Below are 23,946 nucleotides of genomic sequence, written 5' to 3'. Positions count from 1 at the left end.
ACTTATAGGAACTCCGATATGACCTTTCATTTGGCACCATGACCTTGAGTGACCTTGAAAGGTCAAACTGAAGGTCATGGGTTTTCAAAGGGCTATAACTTTAAAATTGTTCATGATAGCCAGAGGTTTACCATTATCAACTTATAAGAAATCCCCATATGGATGACCTTTGACCTTGAATAACTTTGAAATGTCAAACTCAAGGTCATGGATTTTCATAGGACTATAACTCGACGGCTGATGATTGAGAAATATTACCATTATCAATATATAGGTATAAAATAAGTGCTGCCGGGTGAGGTTTGTTTTGCCTGGCAACACTTGTGTTCGTTGTTTGTTTTGCACTTTTGTCTTTGTCCATTGTCTTTGTTTTGTTGTACTGTATAGCAATAAAAAAAATAAAAAACCTGCCCTAATTTTTTTTTAATTAAAAAAAAAAATCTCTTAGCCATAATTTTTAGTAGTTTTTAAGATAAACAATATCAGATGGGAATCGATATCAGTTCATACTCAACACTTCAGTATCGATATCGGTAAAGAAAACAAGGTATTGTGTCATCTTTAGAAATAAACCTGAATGTTTTTTTTTCCCCTTTGAAACACTAATCTGGTCTCTAAATAGATATACAGGTTTTCATCTTAAAACTACTGAAATATATTCACAGGATTCAAAAGGTGGCCTTAGAGTTCCATGACAAATGAGTTCGAGTAATAACTCTTTTTCTCTCTCTCTCTCTATTTTCAGTACAGGAACACATTGAAATATTGTCCTTAGTAATTACATGTATGTTACATACAGAATGCAACATATAGAATTGTATTTTTGCTGTTATTTGGTTGGTTGGGATTCTTTTTATTTATTTATTTATTTGTTTGTTTGTTTGTTTGTTTTAACACACTGGAATATTCCTTTAAGAATCATTGTAATACTTGTTGTCTAAATTGAGCTTGTATACTTAGTTATTATTTCCTGATTCATGTATGCTATCTATCTATCTATCTATCTATCTATCTATCTATCTATCTATCTATCTATCTATCTATCTATCTATCTATCTATTTGTTTGTTTTTTTTAACAGTATCATCCAACACATGAAGTGTACAGAGAGGACAAATGATGTATTTACCTGATTGCGATGCAGATGTTTTGAATGTACAGAGAAAAAAAATTTATTAAGAAAGAAAGGATAGAAAAAGAGGAATAAAAGCTGCTGCTTTCTGCGTTCTTGACACCAGCTGTCTTTCTGAGTAAGCATGCTCAGAAGGTAACGACCATGTCTTGAAGCTGTTATAAACCAATGCCAGCTGTGCGTGAGCGTGTGTGTGTGTGTTGCATTTGCCTGCCACTGGGTGGCGTTGTGGCGGTTCTTCTTCTCTTTCATCACTGCGCTCATCATGAAGAGAGCCTTTAGACCCACACATGGCTCTCGGTGACTCGTCGTAGATCGGCCTAGACATGCTTACAAACCTTGAATGTACTGAACAGGGGTGGGTTTCCCAAAAGCCTCTTAACGCTAAGAGCATCTTAACTAGGAGAGAGAGTGTTCATTGTGATGCTCGCTGTACCATTTAACGATGATCTTTGTGCTACGATGCTTTTAGGAGACACCTCAGAACTGTATCGTACTTTCAGAATGAGTTGTTGTTGTGTATCATAGCCTGCTTGTTTTCTTTTCTCTTTTTCCACGATATATAGTAAAAGCTTCTTGGTAAACATTTGTGTGTTTTTTTACATGTCGAATTTCATCATAGATGAACTTGGTATTTCTGATGTCTGTGCCAAATTTTGTATCTGTATATGGATTTTTATTGTCTGCTTTGGAGTGAGATGGGTGTGATGCAGTCTGACATGGCCTTGATGTTAATAGTCAGTGGTTATTCATGGACAAAACGTGAACGAAATGAACATGAAAACTCAGCATTCAAAACAGGGACAGCGTTGTATAACATCCTTTGAGGATATATATTTCTTTCTTTGTAAAAGTGCCAAAATATTCAATAAATAGATGAATCAGTGATTGATGTCATGTGATTCAGGATCTGATTTTACTTTAAATATTAAATATGTTGATGTTACAGTACCAAACCTGAACCAGATCTTTTTATCCATTTATAATTACCTTTAGTATTGTGAAACAGCCATGAAACAATATATATATATATATATATATATATATATATATATATATATATATATATATATATATAATTATTATTATTATTTTTTAATTTACCAGCTGGGAGGTCCGTATGGTGAAATACCGTGACCGAGGTCTTGAAAGTACTGAGCGAGGCCCTCTGGGCCGAGGTCAGTATTCAAGGCCGAGGGAAAACCGAGCGCCCAAAAGGGAAAACCAAGCCGAGGCAAGCCGCCATTTTGAATCCTCATTCACGGCTGTAATGCAAATTGCTTCCTCCTCGGTATACAAGTGCACTTCCATGGCAGGAAAAAAACTACATTTTGCAGCCTATGTAGTCCCCTATTTATACAAAATTGTGTCATTCAGGATTCAGCCATGTTTTTGCTCGGTGTTAGCAACAGTTAGAGGTTTTTAGCTTTCTCCTGAAATGTTTTCTTTTATTTCTTCTTCTTCAGGGTAGTAAAACTCGCTTTCGCTGTGAACACTGTCGTTATCGCTATCCATGCTGTAAAATTAATGCTATTCTCCTGAGAAATGCTGGCAAAAATTTATAAGATTTTTGATAATCTTATAAATAAATCTTAAAAAAAAGATAAATGTTGACAAAAAAATTCTACTATGTTTGTTGTTGTGAACAAGCGAGTTGCCAGAGGTCCATAACTGGGGTCCGTAACTGGGGTCCGTATCGTAGGGTACAGACCCGCTCGCCAGCAATCAGAGCACAGGATTTTATGGAAACTGCACTGCGAAAAAAATATTTAACAGTTATTCCACGAAATCGAATCATACATGAGCTGATACAAAATCGGGTCATACATGAGCTGATACAAAATGTCCAACAAAATCATTTCCGCTTAGAATGTAAACAAACCGGCGAAATGACAGGAGCAATTTGTGAAAAATACAATAATAATAATAATAATCTCATCTCATCTCATTATCTCTAGCCGCTTTATCCTTCTACAGGGTTGCAGGCAAGCTGGAGCCTACCCCAGCTGACTACGGGCGAAAGGCGGGGTACACCCTGGACAAGTCGCCAGGTCATCACAGGGCTGACACATAGACACAGACAACCATTCACACTCACATTCACACCTACGGTCAATTTAGAGTCACCAGTTAACCTAACCTGCATGTCTTTGGACTGTGGGGGAAACCGGAGCACCCGGAGGAAACCCACGCGGACACGGGGAGAACATGCAAACTCCACACAGAAAGGCCCTCGCCGGCCCCGGGGCTCGAACCCAGGACCTTCTTGCTGTGAGGCGACAGCGCTAACCACTACACCACCATGCCGCCAATAATAATAATAATAATAATAATAATTCTTGAAAAATAAAAAAAGATATGCTCTTACCATCAAATACTTTCATTCCATCTTTTGTTGCTTTTTTGTATTTTTGGGGTTTTATTTTCAAGTAGAATTTTTATTTCATCCTCGGTTGGTTCAGCAACACACGCCGCCATTTTGTTTTTCTCTGCTCATGGTACACTACCATTCAAAAGTTTGGGGTCACCCAGACAATTTTGTGTTTTCCATGAAAAGTCACACTTTTATTTACCACCATAAATTGTAAAATGAATAGAAAATATAGTCAAGACATTTTTCTGGCCATTTTGAGCATTTAATCGACCCCACAAATGTGATGCTCCAGAAACTCAATCTGCTCAAAGGAAGGTCAGTTTTATAGCTTCTCTAAAGAGCTCAACTGTTTTCAGCTGTGCTAACATGATTGTACAAGGGTTTTCTAATCATCCATTAGCCTTCTGAGGCAATGAGCAAACACATTGTACCATTAGAACACTGGAGTGATAGTTGCTGGAAATGGGCCTCTATACACCTATGGAGATATTGCACCAAAAACCACACATTTGCAGCTAGAATAGTCATTTACCACATTAGCAATGTATAGAGTGGATTTCTGATTAGTTTAAAGTGATCTTCATTGAAAAGAACAGTGCTTTTCTTTCAAAAATAAGGACATTTCAAAGTGACCCCAAACTTTTGAACGGTAGTGTATATGAGCTGATAGCCTAGTAGTAGCGTAGCCAATCAGAGCGCACAATTGTTCATATCCAGTGAATGTGGATAGAATAATTCCTATTATCACATATGTTACAGAAGCTAAACAGGCATTTTCTCACCAACCTCGCTGTTTTTCTCTCTTTTGAAGTTAATAAGACTAAAAAACAATGCCTCCATCCAACATCATAAAATGTAAAGCTTTACTTCTGCTGATACTGGAGACTCCTTCCAAACATGCTAGCATCTCCTCAAAGGAAAATACAGTCCTGTGTAAAAGTCTTAGGCACGCGTAAAGAAATGCTGTAAACCAAGAATGGCTTAAAAATAATAAAATGAAATTAAATGTTTCAAAATGTAAAAAAGAAAAAAAATACTATAAACAGTAATCAGTAAGCCATAATAAATAAATAAATGCAAAGTCAGTATTTGGTGTGAGACGACCCTTTGATTTAAAAAAAAAAAAAGTAGTCTCGGGTCCAGTGAGTGCAGTTTTATGCGGAAATGAGCTGTAAGTTTTACTGAGCATCTTACAGAACCAGCCACAGTTCTTCTGGACACTTTGACTGTCACACTCGCTTCTTCATTTTGCACCAAAACCCAGCAGCCTTCATTATGTTTCCTTTTTTAATCTGAAAAGTGCTCTCTTATGGAACATGCCGCTCAGATCTCAGATACGAACGTTTTTTTTTTTCCTGTAATATTTAATTTTGTGCTGGAAAAAAACCACAAACATTTGAAACTCTAAAACATTTTTGTACTGAATCGATAATGTCGAAGTCATAAAATAGAAATCTATAACAAAGTTTGTATGAAAAAAAAAAATAGGGTGCCTAAGATGTTTACACAGTACTGTACTCTATTTTTTTCGCGGTCTGGTTTCCATCAAGTCCTGCGCTTTGACTGGCTGACGAGCGGGTCCCTATCCTACGACACGGACCCCAGTTATGGACCCCGGTTATGAACCTCTGGCGACTCGCTCATTCACAACAACAACAAACATAGTAGCATTTTTTGTCACCATTTATCTTTTTTTATCAGATTTATTTATAAGATTATCAAAAATCTTATACATTTTTGCCAGCATTTCTCAGGAGGATAGCATTAATTTTACATCATGGATAACGATAACGACAGTCTTCACAGCGAAAGCGAGTTTTACTACCCTGAAGAAGAAGAAATAAAAGAAAACATTTCAGGAGAAAGCTAAAAACCTGTAACTGTTGCTAACGCCGAGCAAAAACATGGCTGAATCCTGAATGACTCAATTTTGTATAAATAGGGGACTACATAGGCGGCAAAATGTAGTTTTTTTCCTGCCATGGAAGTGCACTTGTATACCAAGGAGGAAGCCATTTGCATTGCAGCCGTGAATGAGGATTCAAAATGGTGGCTTGGCTCGGTTTTCCCTTTCGGGCGCTCTCGTTTTCTGTTAGAATTTGGTAAAGAAAAAAATAAATATATTATTTGCCAGCTTAAGGTCGGGCCGTATGGTGAAATATCGTGACCTCGGCCTTGAATACTGACCTCGGCCCAGAGGGCCTCGCTCAGTACTTTCAAGACCTCGGTCACGGTATTTCACCATACGGACCTCCCAGCTGTCGGTATTAGCAATATTTTAATGAGTACATCAGAAGCTAAATGGAAATAGTGTCATGGTAAAGGACACACCTTATATTAAAGCTTTTACACTGCGATTATTTATTTCTTTATTACCGTGAGTAAAATATACTGTACACACAACTGTAATTTGAAGTGGCCTGGTTTATGCTGCAATATGAACAATAATATTTTCATGTACAACATGTATATGATGAATGATAAGACGTATGAAGCACCGGTTGGCAATCACGCTGTGGTTTGGAGTTTGTTTCAGTCTTATCCATAAGGAAATCCTTGAAAGGTGCCAAAAATGACTTTACTTCCCAAACAGAAGCAGTTAACAAGAATCTGTATTTCACAGTAATGAGGTGCTTCAGACCTGAATATTAAGGATGGTCCAGCCTTCAGGAGAGCATTGGGACCATCTATCTGATGCCAAAGCGAATAATGGCGCTATAGCCTGCAGTTAAAACTGAGCTTATGAATCCTAAGCATTGGATCCATAGTGCTCAGAATGCTAATCAGACATTATTACATATATAGCTACAGTATTATATCAGTAGAGCATTATAAGCAATACACGATCTTCTGGAATAACCTATTTGAATCAGGTCACTTGAGTCACCTTTCTTTCTTTTTCTTTTTTTTTCTGAATTAACCCAAAGGCTTTCTGTTATCTTCAGGTTCTTCAAACCAACCTGCATTTTAACACTTTAATCTCCGCTCACTGGGCCTGAGCATTTCCTGAGATCCGCTCTCACATGTATCTCACATCACTTTGCACCCTCACTCAGAAGATGCGAGGTTATTCTCATTTGCTTTGCTTGCATTACAATCAATGCAACTCAGACTTGAAGTTGGACAGTCAGATCGACGTGACTTTAGTGGAAGTGAAATGTGTCTGTGGTTCACCCCTGTCCAGGAGGCTAATCTGAGTGACAGTGATGCGCCGCTTTTTACCAGGGCTGAGCTGATTCTGGGTCTGCCACTTCCACAAGCTCCTCTTCAGCTCAGCCTGCACCTGAGGAGAAAATAGAAATGTGCAGAGCTAGCAAAGGCATTAGAGCAAAGATGAAAGCTGTAACTGAATAAACAAGGGTTGTCAGACGATGAGAGAATGCCCAGAGAGAATGCATTTACACCGCAAATGTACCAATCAGTGGATCATGACTGATCGCTGATCTGAAGGTAAGGTAACGTAAAAGGAGGGTTTAATGAGATACCACCAGAAGTGTGATGAAAAACGATACAACCTTATAATACAACTTTATATTTTCTAAGCCCATTATGTTAAATAATATAAGAAGGATTATGTGTTGAGGAAAAATTCTAGACTTACCTTAAAGTGCCAATCCACCATTGGATGTATTCTTTGGCATAAAATACAATATATTTTATGACAACATGACTAGACAGAGAAATCTTTTAGCTTCAAAATGATATATCAAACATAATTTTTTGACAACGACAAGTATATTAATTTTGCGACCAAAGTCACCTACCCTTTTAATTTCCGCGCGGTAGTGAAACGTGATGTCATCGGCAGGTTCCCCTTCTTGTGTACCACGTGTCGGTCTATTTTTCGACCAGGAAACCCCCAAAGTGAGAGAGTCATTTCTCCTCGTATATGGGGGCCAAAAAAATTGCGAAAAATTTTGAGTTAATCTTTCAGTTAGCTAGATTTATTGGTATTAGCTAGATTTATTGGTATTATTTTTATCGCGTTCTATCCGTCATTGCTGATAATATGTGCCACGTCACACGTCACGTGGTACACAAGAAGGGGAACCTGCCGATGACGTCACGCGCGGAAATTAAAAGGGTAGGTAACTTTGGTCGCAAAATTAATATACTTGTCGTTGTCAAAAAATTGTTTGATATATCATTTTGAAGGGTGGCACGGTGGTGTAGTGGTTAGTGCTGTCGCCTCACAGCAAGAAGGTCCTGGGTTCGGGCCGGCGAGGGCCTTTCTGTGTGGAGTTTGCATGTTGTCCGCGTGGGTTTCCTCCGGGTGCTCTGGTTTCCCCCACAGTCCAAAGACATGCAGGTTAGGTTAACTGGTGACTCTAAATTGACCGTAGGTGTGAATGGTTGTCTATGTGTCAGCCCTGTGATGACCTGGCAACTTGTCCAGGGTGTACCCCGCCTTTTGCCCGTAGTCAGCTGGGATAGGCTCCAGCTTGCCTGCGACCCTGTAGAAGGATAAAGCGGCTAGAGATAATGAGATGAGATATCATTTTGAAGCTAAAAGATTTCTCTATCTAATGATACCATTTATATATGTTGTCAAAATATATTGTATTTTATGCCAAAGAATACATCCAATGGTGGAATGGCACTTTAAAAAAAGTAAAATAAGTAAAGTAAGTAAAAATTATGTCATAATACGATCTAGAAACAACTTGTACAGTAGTAAATTGTTTACTGTACATCCAGTCATTAATTTGTCATCTACATTTGTATCTACATACACAGAAGCTGCATTACATGCAAAAAATAATGGGTTTTTTTCTTAATCGCTGTATATAGAGGATATTACACGGTTGCACAAAGATATGAAACTGATCTTCGAGTGGTGAATATTTTTCAACACGAGAAGATAAACTTCATATCTTTGCGTTACCGTGTAATGTTCTTTATATTATATGGACACATCCACAAAAAAGCGCACGTTAATCAAAAGAATTTTAATTCTGAACCAGTTCGCCATTTTGACAATGCGCATCTAGTCAGCGGGAAAGCACTGGGAGTGATGTCATCAGAGTGAAATATCGGGAATTATTATACATACAGGCAGGGGTGGACAGTCACGAAGTACATTTACTTGAGTACTGTACTTAAGTACATATCTGTGAAGAATCTCAGTCATCCACGTTCATAGTAATCTGTGGTTGGTAGAAGAGAGCAACTGGACTTGCTTGAAGATTCTTGAAAACGTTTCGCCTCTCATCCGAAAGGCATCCTCAGTTCTGTCTGACGAATAGGGAGTATCAAGTATTTATCCTCTCATGGATCATCATAGAATCCGAATCAGAATGCTGATGGCTGCATTGTAGGTGGCTGATAAAAGATGTCATAGACCCCCACCTCTGTTCAGTGATGGTCGTTCCAGGTTGACAAAAATGAACGATCCTCTCTGGCTAAGATGTCTGCCAGTTTTCTGGAAGTCCTCTCATACTCCCGCACCAGTCGAAGGGATCTCATCCCAAAGTGCGTAGAAACATATCTGTGAAGAATCTCATTCATCCAGGTACATAGTAATCTGTGGTTGGTAGAAGAGAGCAACTGGACTTGCTTGAAGATTCTTGAAAACGTTTCTCATCCGAAAGGCTTCCTCAGTTCTGTCTGACGAATAGGGAGTATCCAGTATTTATCCTCTCGTGGATCATCATAGAATCCGAATCAGAATGCTGATGGCTGCATTGTAGGTGGCGCTCATCCTTTCGGATGAGAGGTGAAACGTTTTCAAGAATCTTCAAGCAAGTCCAGTTGCTCTCTTCTACCAACCACAGAGTACTTAAGTACACTTTTTGAGTATCTGTACTTTACTTGAGTATTTTTTATTTTTTTTGGAAACTTATGACTTTAACTTCACTACATTTGAAAGACAAATATTGTACTTTTTACTCCACTACATTTCTATCAAGGTCCTCGTTACTCATTATTATGAAGCAGCTTTGAACGTGGATGTTTTTTCTTTTCTTTTCTAAAACGTGATTGTTTTTTTCGCAGGTGACACTGAGACAGCCGATCAGTAATCACTAGGGTCACGTCACATCCATAGACCGCATAAAATCAAGATCAATGATTTCTCCGCAGCATTATTTGAACACAATCAGTTGATGGCAGAATGAAAGGAGGCGGTTCTTCTGGAGAATGCACGCACTCATGGCTTTACCTAGACGTTTCATTTTAAATGTTTGCTTTGTTTGCCGAAAATGAACCACATCACGGCCTACAAAACCTCACCGTCCAACTTGCGGAAGCATATTGAAGAATGTAAACGTTTTATTCCAAGAGAATGCTTGTAATGAAGTTGTGTTTTTAGAGCTAGCGATAACATTGCAATAGCTATCCAGTCTGGGTAGTCAAATGACTTTCTATAGATTTGCCCACCGAGTTGCTATCGCCTTGTCCACGGCTAACGTTAACACATAGCTAGTTAACTTGGATGCTGTTAGTTAGCATGTAAAAACAGAGTTATGTTAACATGAATAACATTAACTTCTCTGAAGTCCTTTCAGAAATGTTTTAGCATAATCTTGCCAAATAAACAAAATGTAGAAATCTTTCTTTTCTAGTAACGTTAGCTACCCGATATGATTTTGAGTTTGAAAAGAGTTTGCTAGCATGTCGGGTGGAGGGTCACCGACTTAACGTTAAGCCACCATGATGGCACAGCATGCGTTCATTTTGTGAATTCACAAAATAATCCAGTCGGTTGCTTCAGAGGCATGAGGTATTATAAGCGTTGTGACAATAATACAGCAATGCATTGACAGAAAATGTACTTTTAATACTTAAGTATTTTTAAAAGCAAGTACTTCAGTACTTTAACTTAAGTAAAAATTTGACTGGACAACTTTCACTTGTATTGGAGTAACATTTGAGCAGTGGGTACTTTAAGTACTTTGACTTAAGTAATGAAGTTGGGTACTTTGTCCACCTCTGCATACAGGACACTTTTTCGCTGGAATAAAATCATGTGTTCTATTCCCTTCTAGTGGGTTTCATTCATTTGGTCTGACAGCATGCAATATTGTTAGCATATCGCTTATCCTACATGTATTATGTCATTCTAGCCAATGGAGAATGAGCGTTGAATATGGTTTACGATATTGCTTGGTTGTCAAGGCAACATGACGTCACACATCGGAGACGTAAAACTTCCGCGTTAGCAAGCGACTGTGACAATTTGTAAACAAACATGGCCGCCAGGTTTGCTTCGTTAAATACGGAAGATTTTGAGAGAATTTTGAAAGAGAAAGACGCGTTGAACACCTGAAAGGAATGTGTATGTATAATAATAGTAATATTATTGGCTGGCTTTTTTACATGGTATATCAGATATATTCCATTCAGCTACTCGTCTTCGACTCATTCAGTATCATGCTAGCTGAATGGAATATAGCTGATATACCACAAAAAAAAAGTCAGCCAATATTATTTAAATGTCACTCTGATCCGCAATGTATTTCGTATGAAAAATGCAAGCTTTTCAACACGGAAAGATAAACTTCATATCTTCAAGCTGACATGTGATTTTCTTTTTATTATATAGACACATCCATAAACAAAAAGTCCCCAAATTTATCAAAAAAAATTCATCGATTTTCTCACGAGTGACATATAGAGATTTGTGGCAGATCACAGAATCCAGGGACACATGTCGGCCCGGGGGCATTTTGAGTTATTGACAGATTCAGAAAGTCCAGTTTCTAAGCTTTCCAATGATGCCTTCCATGTGGAGATCTGACAATATTTGAAGAATGTGTGGCCTTTTGAAAGTGTATACTTCTTAAAACAGAAAAGGGAGAAAATCGCCCTCAAAGTTTTCCATCTCAGCTACTCTGAGTGCAGGGCGGGCACATAATGGTGCTCATTTGCATGATATTAAGGAAAGCCCTACCCCCTACGAGCTAGCACGATGCTACTTTCATGTAAACAAAGATCACCACGTCAATTTTCCTTCCATGCAAAGTATGCCCAAAACAATTATGAAGTACAAAAATAAGTCCTAAAGTATACTTTAACGTTTTGTGGTTGAAAAATTACTCACACCGTAAGAAAGAAAGATAGCACGATGATGACACAACTAACACAACGCTAGTTTCATGTAAAGCCTCGGTCACAACCGGCCGTACGGTACGCGCTCCTACGGCCGGTCTACATGCAAAAAACGCAAGAAACACACGGAGAGCACGCATGAAACTCACGAGAGCGAGCGTGTGATGTGCTGATTTTCGAGCCGTAGACCGGCCGCAGAGGTTCTTTGTCATGTCAAACAAACTCTACGGGCGCTTACATTTTTTTCAGGTTACAAGACAAACTTACAGCCAACGCGCGTCTTTCTCCATGAACAAAAAAAAAAAAACGGCAGCGATTTGGGAAACGCCAAAAATCACACGGCCAAAAAATCGTACGTCCGGTTGTGACCTAGGCTTAACCAAACCACAACACTCTCCGTTACATGCAAAAATAACCACACAGCCTTAGATTAATAAACTTACCCCATCAGAAAGAGAAACGGCACCTTGCACACACCAATGCCTCCGATGGAATGTAATCCTAGAATGCTCCGTGTATCATCCGATCATTCAAGTATTCCATTCAATCTGGAAAACGAGGTTGCGGTTTTTTTTGCTAGAAATGGTGATCTCCGATGTAAATACCGTGTGTCTGTTTGCTTCGCGGTGTTTCAGCTCCTCTGCGCTCTGTTTAGTAACTCATTCCATAGTGAAATCACACGCCTGTATGCAGTTAAGTAGCCACGAGCTCAGCTCGGATCATACAGCTGATTCGCGAAAAAAAAACAAAAGGCTTAAATCATCATGTGAATGGCCCATATGGTAATTTACCCACACCCCCCAGCAGGCTACAGTCCTGACAAAAACGAGACTATTTGCAACAAAAAATGTATGCTTTTCCAACAAAACAATCTATTATCTGAAATACTGATTGTATTCTTCAAGATCTCAACTTGCACATGATGGAAAAAAACAAAAATCACAAATTTCGAAAAAAAATTGCTTCTTTTGCAATTATCTCGGATTCGTTTCGGCCGACATGTGTCCCTGGATTCGGTGAGGGGTCACATTTATGTCATGGTTTTGGATCTCCATGTCCTGGATGGAGCTCGTATGAAAAATACAAGTGGCGTATTTCCCAGTAAAACACTCTTTTCCATATGATATATTGTTATACTGACCAGTTTCTGGACACATACCCCCCACCACAGAAATGCGTACCTCTCCATTGAAAAAGCAGTAAAGAAGAGCAACCACAAAACCCTGCAAATAAAACAACATGTGGGCATCAGTGAGTTCAAGAATAACAACACATTTCACATTTTTAAAAATAATATACCTTGGATTTTTACATAATTTAAACCTTTTAATGTCATCACACCTGGAAGGAGCCAAAGCCAAGTTCGATGTAGAGTCGTGCTGTTTGTCCTGTGTTTTCTGGTAGGAAGGCAAACACAGTGTAGTGCATCCCAAACAGAGGGATCAAGAACAAAGTGGACTTAGCCAACCTCCTGCCAAAACATTCAGCCATTTTACTGAACATTCGATGCACTGTATGGCATTCCCAACAAAACATTTCTCTCAAAGAGGTGTTCACTGATACATTGTCAGGTTAGCATGGGTTGGCCATCTAGCTAGCATATTTAAACAATATAAAATTCCAGATTAGCTCATGTAATAAAGTTAACTAGCTTTAGTGGTTAAAAAAAAATCAAAACATTTATGAAGATGACTTCTTTTTAGAAATCCTATCAGGTAAACTCTTGTTAGCTACATGGCTAGTGTTGTCAGTAAAATATGATAAAAAGTTTTACAAATATGAATCAAACTGTTCTCAGAAAATCCTGTCTAGTTAGCTTAACAAGCTACTTGGCTAGAAAATGATAAACACTATTGAGTATTTATAAACCTTTATAAGCCCTTTTAGTTTACGTTAGCTATCTAGCTAGCAATGTTCGTAAAACATTGTGACCATTTATCAATATAAATTAAAAATCCTGTCAGAAAGTCCTCTCAGGTTAGCTCATGTAGTTAGTTAACTAGCATTAGCAGTAATACATATATAGAGTAGAGTGGGGGAAAAAGCCCCCCTTAAGGAAAATTCAGTTTTTCTCCAAGTTGAAATGAACCATGTGTTTAGTTTTAATCATAGTTTTTGACAACAGTGACATGAACAATAATGCCACCTAAAGTTTGCCTAAAGTTAATACTTAATTTTTTTTTTAACAAAAACAAACATTGTGCCAAGGGGGCCTTTTACCCCCCCAGTGGGGTAAAAGGCCCCCTGAGGTGGGGCAATAGGCCCCCTCACTCAAAAAAAGCTGTTTGGATAGCAAAAGTGTTTACTTAAGCCTATAATGTGAAAGAAACAAGAAAATATCCCTGAATTAATGAATAGATGCATTATTTTATTATATTTTGCATTTTAATTTCAATATAATTTTGTGTGGATTGAACATGAATTAACAAAGAACAAGTGCATCAATAAATAATGCTAATATTTAATAATTTTTTTAATATTAAGTTCAAATTACTTGCTTTACTCAACCAGGTAAGCGAGATGTTATTAAAAACTATGTATCTGCTATTCAGAAATGTATGAAATACAGTAATTATGATAAAAGGAAACGATGCCCCCTGGGGGCCATTTACCCCGCCATTAAGGGGGCGTTTTACCCCACAGACTACACTTTTACAAAAAAGGGTCTTACTTTCAAAATGTGATTCAACTTTTTATACCTAATGTATTTTTTTAACATACTGACTTGTCTACTCATACCACATACACAGCTGTGATATCTGACGAAATAGCAGCTATCTAAATACAGTTTTACTCATCTCATTATCTCTAGCCACTTTATCCTTCTACAGGGTCACAAGCAAGCTGGAGCCTATCCCAGCTGGCTACAGGCGAAAGGCGGGGTACACCCTGGACAAGTCGCCAGATCATCACAGGGCTGACACAGACAACCATTCACATCTACAGTCAATTTAGAGTCACCAGTTAACCTAACCTGCATGTCTTTGGACTGTGGGGGAAAACCAGAGCACCCGGAGGAAACCCACAGGGAGAACATGCAAACTCCGTACAGAAAGGCCCTCACCAGCCTTAGGACTCAAACCCAGGACCTTCTTGCTGTGAGGCCACAGCACTAACCACTACACCACCGTGCTGCCTACAGTTTTACTGATATCTGAAAATTATATCACTTACCATGAAATTTGATTTCTCTCCGCTGCGTTGCTGATATGCGATCCACAGTGGATATTTGTATATCCCCGTTGTCAAGCCAGTCCATATCAACAATAGAAATGTAACTTTGCACCATCTGGTGGTTATTTTGGGTAAAACAGGCCGGGGGCGTATTACCCCACGGGGGCTTTTTCCCCCACTCTACATATATATATATATATATATATATATATATATATATATATATATATATATATATATATATATATATATATATATAATATGACTTCTTTTTAGAAATACTGTCAGGTAAGCTCTTGTTAGCTAGCTGTCTTGTATTATCAGTAAAGATTATAAATATTTTATAAATATGACTTTTCTCAAAAAGTGTTCTCAGAAAATCCTGTCTGTTTAGTTTAGCAAGCTTCTTTAGATTCTGCAGAGAAAATTAGAAACACCACTGAGCATTTACAAATATGTATAAATGCCCTTTCAGCTCATGTTAGCCATGTAGCTCACAGTGGAAATTGTGACTGTTTAAAAATCCTCTCAGAAAATCCTGTCAGGTTAGCTGATGTAGCTAGTTGGCTAGCTTTCAAAACATTTTTGAATATGACATTTTAGCAATCCTGTCATGTTAGCTCATGTTAGCTAGTTGTCCAGTTTTGTCAGTAAATGTTTTGTTTGTTTGTTTGTTTGTTTGTTTGTTTGTTTGTTTGTTTAAATATGACTTAGAGTTAGCTCAGAAAATCCTGTCTGGTTAGTTCATTAAGTGAACTTTAGCAGTGAAGATGCTAAACATTTATAAGGAATTATAAAAGTCCTTTTAGAAATATTGGCTCTTGTTAGTGAACTGTCTAGTGTTGGCATTAAAGACGTTTATGAATAAGCCTTAAACATCCTTTATTATGAATATAACTTAAAAGTAATTTTCAAATTCCTGTCAGGTTAGCTGTTGGCTCGCTGTCTACTGCTGCCAGCAAAGATTACAAACTTTTTTTTTCTTTTTAACCAAATATTCATACTTGCCAACCCTCCCGATTTCGGCGGGAGGCTCCCGATTTTTGCCTCCATCTCCCGATCGTATTTGTTAAAAACTGGATAATCTCCCAGTTTGGGGAAATCCCTACCGCCAAGTTAAAAATACTCCTGATTATGTCCAATCAGAATCGTATGAGAAGCTGACGTCAACTGATTTTTAACCAATCAACGAACAGAACAACAGTCACTTCCGTAATGTAGGATTCACATACATGTCAACCTTTGGTCAATCAAACCTGTATAACCAACCTCCAAAATCCGTATTTCCCTTATAAAATCCGTATAAGATGCAAATTAAAATAATTTACCTAAAATTTGAATGATAATTAACAATGATATATCCCAGTTACTTTTTATTCAATATTAATAACAATAAACCTTCAGAATGAATACAAAGCTCCAATGTTTGACAAAAACACAAAGTGTTATCAGCGTAGCTACAAAGGAAATACTTCGTTGTTTGGAGACAGGTTTCACCGAGCGGCTATTATGCACGAGACTTCATATTAGCCACAAAGTCAGGAAAATCTGTTCGTAAAATTATGTTATAATGACCAAATACAGTGAAAAGTATTTTTCCAGTCTCACCTGTGAAAGGTAATCCCATGTGATCTCGTTTGGACGGTAAACCTGTTGGAACAGTTAAACGCAGCACATGAATGAGGCATCTTTATTCTCGGCTACTGTCTAGACGCTATACCAGAGACGGTTGAAGAATCTCCACTTTGCCCCATCCAATATGGTGGCGAGGATGACGTATGATTCTACGCAGAAGGCGGCGTCTATGTTTATATGTCTATGACTTCCCGGTTGGCGAGATTCTCGCAATGCGGTGTGTGCATGATCAAAAGTGGAACGAAGTCTCGCTACCACAAGATAACGCGCGATTTCATAAGACTCTTTACTGGCTGTCTGTGGTGTACAGTACATTTGTAAATGTTATGCGCTCTTTTATCATCGTGGGAATTGATTATAGCTCTAAATAAATATTGAAGTTTTTTTTTAAGAATCCGTATAACTTTATTTATACGCCCATATACTACATTTATTGAATCAAATCCGTATAAAATACGGACATTCTGTATAGGTTGACATGTATGGATTCACCCAGGCTGGCTGACATTTTTTACAAGCAGTTATTCATCATGGCCACTAAACCCAATACCAAACGGCAAAAATATGAATGCAAATACCAGGTTGCATGGGAGAATGAATTTCCATGGATAAGCAAATGTTCGACCAGCCAGTTACACATTTTAAGGTAAAGATACCTTAAATCAGAATATAATGGACATTTGAGTGTGAAATTAAACTAGTCTTCCATAGCATTTCAGAAACAAACTGGACAACTTCTAAAGTGTTTAGTGAAATTTTGCACAACAGAGAATTTGTTTGCTGAGTGTATTTGAATAGTGTGGTAGTGTCTTAGTGCTATTTTGAATTTATTTTTGAAAGTTTTAAGTGAAAGTTTACAAGTGAATTATCTGGAAAGTGATGGATTTTGATAGAGTTTTGAGGTTTTAAGTGAAAGATTATTAGTGAGTGTATTTTGGTCATACTAAAATTTTGCATTCGAGTGAATCTCTTTGTGGAGTATATTTTGATAGTATGGTAGTATTTATAGTGCCATATTTAAGTTTTGTTTGAAAACTTTCAGTCCAAGTTTGCAAATGAGCAAATTCCTTTGATGCATTCCGACAGGATTTGGATAGGATTTCTAGTGCTTTTTAAACATTCTGTTGGAAAGTGTTTAGTGAGAGAGATGCATGTTAGTAGTACTAAGACAGTGCAGTATTTATTTAATTGAGTTGTTACTAGGGTGGCATGGTGGTGTAGTGGTTGGCGCTGTCGCCTCACAGCAAGAAGGTCCGGGTTCGAGCCCCGTGGCTGGCGAGGGCCTTTCTGTGCGGAGTTTGCATGTCGTCCGCGTGGGTCTCCTCTGGGTGCTCCGGTTTCTCCCACAGTCCAAAGACATGCAGGTTAGGTTAACTGGTGACTCTAAATTGACCGTACGTGTGAATGGTTGTCTATGTGTCAGCCCTGTGATGATCTGGTGACTTGTCCAGGGTGTACCCCGCCTTTCGCCCGTAGTCAGCTGGGATAGGCTCCAGCTTGCCTGCGACCCTGTAGAACAGGATAAAGTGGCTGGAGATGATGAGTTGTTACTATTTTGGTTAAATCTTATTAAAATTTAATTTATATATGATATTATAGTTCTCTGTATTTTTACATGAGCTTACAGAAGGAAAACACATTTGATGCAATCCAATAATACTTTCATTCACTGCGACTATTTTAAGAAATTATAAATATTCTTCTAAAGCATCACTTGTGCTGTTTTCTGTGGGTCTCTGTCTGTATACAATATTCAGGCATGAGATTTTTCAGCTCAAAATCTGATTGAAGACTTCCCTTTCATTGTTATTATATTAAAATTCAAGACAAGAGTATTATTTCAGATTTTTCACTCTGAGCTCTCTCATGCCTGATACATGAATCCCAGAACCTATAGTGATTGATAGAACAATATCAACAATTCAAAAACTCTTTAATTGTATAAATTTCAAATGGTTTGCAATTAATTGGGATCCACTGTTTTTATCGTTTCAACCGCGCATCATACCCTCGTCCAATTGAAAATGTCGTTCACGCACTTTTCTCCCCCATGAGAATTTTGAAAAGTTGGCAAGTATGATATTAATTCTCTCAGAAGAGAGTGAAGGATATTGATTCTCTCAGAAAATCCCATCAGATTAGCTGAGACAGTTAGCTAGATGACTCGCTAGCTGGTAGTAAAGATTATAAACATTTTATAAATATGCCATAAAAATGCTTTCGGAAATACTGTCAGGTTCACTCATTTTAGCAATCTGGCTAACAAAATCTTTCAAAGTACAGTACTGCTTTAAAAGTCTGAGGCACCCTATTTCTTTTTCATACAAACTTTGTTATAGATTTCTATTTTATGACTTCTACGGTGATGTAAGTGGTTAGCACGGTCGCCTCACAGCAAGAAGGTTCTGGGTTCGAAGGCAGCAGGGGTCTTTCTGTGTGGAGTTTGCATGTGTCTGCATGGGTTTCCTCCGGGTGCTCCAGTTTCCTCCACAGTACAAAGACATGCGGTTAGGTTAATATGGATTGGGCTGAGGTGTCCTTGAGCGAGGCACCTAACTCCCAACTGCTCCCTGGGCGCTGTTAGCATGGCTGCCCACTGCTCTGGGTATGTGTGTGTGTTCACTGCTTCAGATGGGTTAAATGCAGAGAGGAATTTCACAAGTGTGTGATGAATAAAGTTGTGCTTTCTTTCTTTCTACATTACTGAGTCAGTACAAAAACATTTTAGAGTTCCAAACATTCGTGGGTTGTTGTTTTTTTTTTCCAGCACAAAATTACAGTGGTGCTTGAAAGTTTGTGAACCCTTTAGAATTTTCTATATTTCTGCATAAATATGACCTAAAACATCATCAGATTTTCACACAAGTCCTAAAAGTAGATAAAGAGAACCCAGTCAAACAAATGAGACAAAAATATTGTACTTGGTCATTTATTTATTGAAGAAAATGAGCCAATATTACATATCTGTGTGTGGCAAAAGTATGTGAACCTCTAGGATTAGCAGTTAATTTGAAGGTGAAATTAGAGTCAGGTGTTTTCAGTCAATGTGATGACAATCAGGTGTGAGTGGGCACCCTGTTTTATTTCAAGAACAGGGATCTATCAAAGTCTGATCTTCACAACACATGTTTGTGGAAGTGTATCATGGCACGAACAAAGGAGATTTCTGAGGACCTCAGAAAAAGTGTTGTTGATGCTCATCAGGCTGGAAAAGGTTACACAACCATCTCTAAAAAGTTTGGACTCCACCAATCCAGTCAGACATATTGTGTACAAATGGAGGAAATTCAAGACCATTGTTCCCCTCCCCAGGAGTGGTCGACCAACAAAGATCACTCCAAGAGCAGGGCGTGTAATAGTCGGCGAGGTCACAAAGGACCCCAGGGTAACTTCTAAGCAACTGAAGGCCTCTCTCACATTGGCTAATGTTAATATTCATGAGTCCACCATCAGGAGAACACTGAACAACAATGGTGTGCATGGCAGGGTTGCAAGGAGAAAGCCACTGCTCTCCAAAAAGAACATTGCTGCTCATCTGTAGTTTGCTAAAAATCACATGGACAAGCCAGAAGGCTATTGGAATGTTTTGTGGATGGATGAGACCAAAATAGAACTTTTTGGTTTAAATGAGAAGCGTTATGTTTGGAGAAAGGAAAACATTGCATTCCAGCATAAGAACCTTATCCCATCTGTGAAACATGGTGGTGGTAGTATCATGGTTTGGGCCTGTTTTGCTGCATCTGGACCAGGACGGCTTGCCCTCATTGATGGAACAATGGATTCTGAATTATACCAGCAAATTCTAAAGGAAAATGTCAGGACATCTGTCCATGAACTGAATCTGAAGAGAAGGTGGGTCAGACAGCAAGACAACGACCCTAAGCACGCAAGTCATTCTTCCAAAGAATGGTTAAGAAAGAATAAAGTGAATGTTTTGGAATGGCCAAGTCAAAATCCTGACCTTAATCCAATGGAAATGTTGTGGAAGGACCTGAAGCGAGCAGTTCATGTGAGGAAACCCACCAACATCCCAGAGTTGAAGCTGTTCTGTACGGAGGAACGGGCTAAAATTCCTCCAAGCCGGTGTGCAGGACTGATCAACAGTTACCTCAAACGTTTAGTTGCAGTTATTGCTGCACAAGGGGGTCACACCAGATACTGAAAGCAAAGGTTCACATACTTTTGCCACTCACAGATATGTAATATTGGATCATTTTCCTCAATAAATAAATGACCAAGTATAATATTTTTGTCTCATTTGTTTAACTGGGTTCTCTTTATCTACTTTTAGGACTTGTGTGAAAATCTGATGATGTTTTAGGTCATATTTATGCAGAAATATAGAAAATTCTAAAGGGTTCACAAACTTTCAAGCACCACTGTAAATGTTACAGAAAAAATTTTTGTATCTGAGCATCATATTCCATAAGAAAACACTTTTCAGATTAAAAAAGAAAACATATTGAAGGCTACTGGGTTTTGGTGCAAAATTAAGACGCGAGTGTGACAGTTAAAGCATCCAGAAGAACTGTGGCTGGTTCTGTAAGATGCTCAGTAAAACCTACAGCTCGTTTCCTTATAAAACTGCATTCACTGGACCTGAGACTACTATTTTTTTAAATCAAAGGGTCGTCTCACACCAAATATTGACTTTGTTTCATTTATTATGGCTTACTGCTCACTGTTTATAGTATTTTTTTATGTTGAAACATTTCATTTCAGCCATTTTTTGGTCTACAGCATTTCTTTACATGTGCCTAAGACTTTTGTACAGGACTGTAGATGTCGACACTTTCCTTCTTCCCACTGCCTATTCATTTTGGCCTACAATCTAAAGGCAGACCCTATTATAAGACTCACATGAAATGGCCGGTGTCATTGCCTCCTACACCTGTTGACTTGAGCTTCTCAACTAGGATCCGGATCACGTTTAGGAAGATGACAATGTTGGCCTGGCAGGCAAAAATGATTATAAATTTCCATGCATTGCATATAAGCTGTGTCAGAGCTTTAATGATAAATCAGACACAGACAATTAATCCTTTGCTCATATAAAGTATGTTATATCCTGACTCACAAACAAGGATGCTGTGATTGGACCTTTGATTATCCACCAGACTCCAATGTTATCTGTGTCATCCCAGCAACTGTAAATGAGAACGAATAGCCAGAATGATTCAAGTAAGCACACGTGTGTTTATGTGTTGAATGAATGATTGAGGTCGACGTACCCACTGTTGTCGTAGAAATTTCGTGCCAACACCCAAACAATAAGGACAACTGATGGCACACCTACAAATACAAAAGAGTACAACTGTAACTCTAAAAAAAAATAGATTGGAATAGTGAAACAGTCCTGATCAGAGCAAACTGTATAGCTTTCATCAGGAAACACAAGAGCACTTTAAAGAGAAGTGAATCACATGCTGACTTTCCTCTGAACTCAGAACTCATTCTGTAATACACTGACCCCATCCAGTCAGAATGTACCACCAGAAGTACTTCCTCTGTGAGACGAAGGTGAGGGCGAGCAGCGTCTGCAGGTACATGCCTTCCACCAGTAGCCAGAAGTAATTAGCCAGGATGCTGAACTGGAAGAAAGCTACAGCAGATTTACACGCCACCTAAAGGAAAGTGCAAGGAAGGGAAACAAAGACATCAAGATGAATTCGCACTACAGTACTTGCAGAAACATTTTTAGATCTTTGGATCAATTTTCTTTTATTAACTCAGCAAAGTGTATATTTATTTCACTCTTTCTGTCCACTCATGCTCACCATTGTATCTGAAACTTAACATTTTTTAAATAGACTTAAGCTCCACCCACTTGGCCCAATCACATGATGTCACATATACTTCCATCCATCCATCATCTATCACCACTTATCCTGTTCTACAGGGTCGCAGGCAAGCTGGAGCCTATCCCAGCTGACTATGGGCGAAAGGCAGGGTACATCCTGGATAAGTCGCCAGGTCATCACAGGGCTGACACATAGACACAGACAACCATTCACACTCACATTCACACCTACGGTCAATTTAGAGCCACCAACCTGCATGTCTTTGGACTGTGGGGGAAACCAGAGCACCTGGAGGAGACCCACACAGACAGAACATGCAAACTCCACACATGTGGGCTTGAACCCAGGACCTTCTTACTGTGAGGTGACAGTGTTGTGTATACTTCAAAAGCTAAATTCCTTGTTTCAGGTTAAATATCATTTTTTACCTTGTTTTTTTTTCCCCAAAACAAAATATTTTCCATGTTCATTCCTGTCCCTAATTAGAAGAATATTACAAAAGAGTTTCCAAAAATTGTGCTTATCATAGGGGAAGTCATGGCCTAATGGTTAGAGAAACAGCTTTGGGACCAAAAGGTTGCTGGTTTGATTCCCCAGAGTAGCAGGATTGACTTAAGTGCCCTTGAGCAAGGCACCCAACTGCTCTGGCAAGAGTGGTGGTGTACCTCATGTCTGATTAGCTAAAGAAAAACTGATGATGTGATCATCAGTTTGGGCATTGAACCTGACTGACTTGGTTATCATTGGATTTGTGTGAGGTTTTTACTGAAAAATCACAAATACCAACATTCTTTTATGTAATTTTTTTCCTTGGGATTGTCTTCATAGTGAAATAAACATTTTAACTCTAACATCATCGAACGACTCAATCCATCCATTATCTAGGCTGACCCACAGAGACAAACAACCATTCACACTCAATTTAGAGCTACCATTTAACCTAACCTGCATGCCTTTGGATCGTGGGGGAAACCAGGGCACCCAGAGGAAACCCACACAGACAGAACATGCAAACTCCGCACAGAAAGGCCCTCGCCAGCCACTGGGCTCAAACCCAGAACCTTCTTGCTGTGAGGCAACAGTGCTAACCACGGTGCTGCCCTAATGTAGAAGTCATAAAATAAAAATCTATAATGAATTCTTGCAAACAGCCAAAATACTTTTGAGATCTTGACCAATGTTTTGACCAAAATTAGGCTTTTCTGCCCATAACATTTTATGACACAATAAATATATTTCACCGAAATGTTTTTATTTACTTTCTTACAGGCTTGTATTACTCAAGTCCGACTTGCGCCCTAATTTTAAGGACTCATGACTCGACTTCGACTAGAGCACTGATGACTTGGACTCGTGTATTAAACTGCATGAGGACTTGGAAAATGGAGATGAGGACTCTGAGTTTTTGTAACATGCCATAATAATTTGGCATAAGATATTTATATCTACATTCATTTTGTACTAATTTCATGTAAGAGTGTCACACCTGTGCGCCTTGGCGCATGCATCAGATAGACTCTTGCATGCTCCGAACAGTGCACACACCAAGCAGACTCTTGGGCATGTGCCATAAACAACTCGCACCTGCACAGAATTAAGGCACAATTAACGTACCTATATAAAAACTGTGAAAACACACTTACTTTGCGAAGTATTGAGATGCATTGCTGACATGTTACCAAGCCTTATTTCCTTGTTTGATTTCCTGTCGGGTGGCACGGTGGTGTAGTGGTTAGCGCTGTTGCCTCACAGCAAGAAGGTCCTGGGTTCGTGGCCGGCGAG

At 38.7% G+C, this 23,946-nt stretch overlaps 1 protein-coding gene across 1 annotated transcript in view; it reads right to left on the bottom strand.

Annotated features, from left to right (window-relative positions):
- Window positions 1–6,632: 6,632 nt before the first annotated feature.
- The window catches only part of ghrhra (growth hormone releasing hormone receptor a), a 70,399-nt gene continuing 53,085 nt past the window's right edge, over window positions 6,633–23,946 (bottom strand). Inside the window, exons 7-13 of the mRNA XM_060905431.1 lie at window positions 21,834–21,987; window positions 21,595–21,655; window positions 21,441–21,510; window positions 21,224–21,315; window positions 12,896–13,025; window positions 12,736–12,777; window positions 6,633–6,788 (exon numbers count right to left, since the gene is read on the bottom strand). Of these exons, the coding sequence (XP_060761414.1) occupies window positions 6,633–6,788; window positions 12,736–12,777; window positions 12,896–13,025; window positions 21,224–21,315; window positions 21,441–21,510; window positions 21,595–21,655; window positions 21,834–21,987 (705 nt within the window). The remainder of the gene's footprint in view (window positions 6,789–12,735; window positions 12,778–12,895; window positions 13,026–21,223; window positions 21,316–21,440; window positions 21,511–21,594; window positions 21,656–21,833; window positions 21,988–23,946) is intronic.

The sequence above is a fragment of the Neoarius graeffei genome, chromosome 23 (assembly GCF_027579695.1).
Source record: "Neoarius graeffei isolate fNeoGra1 chromosome 23, fNeoGra1.pri, whole genome shotgun sequence".
NCBI lineage: Eukaryota > Metazoa > Chordata > Actinopteri > Siluriformes > Ariidae > Neoarius > Neoarius graeffei.
The sequence above is the reverse complement of the archived record's forward strand: the minus strand, read 5'-3'. Positions and strand labels throughout refer to the sequence as shown.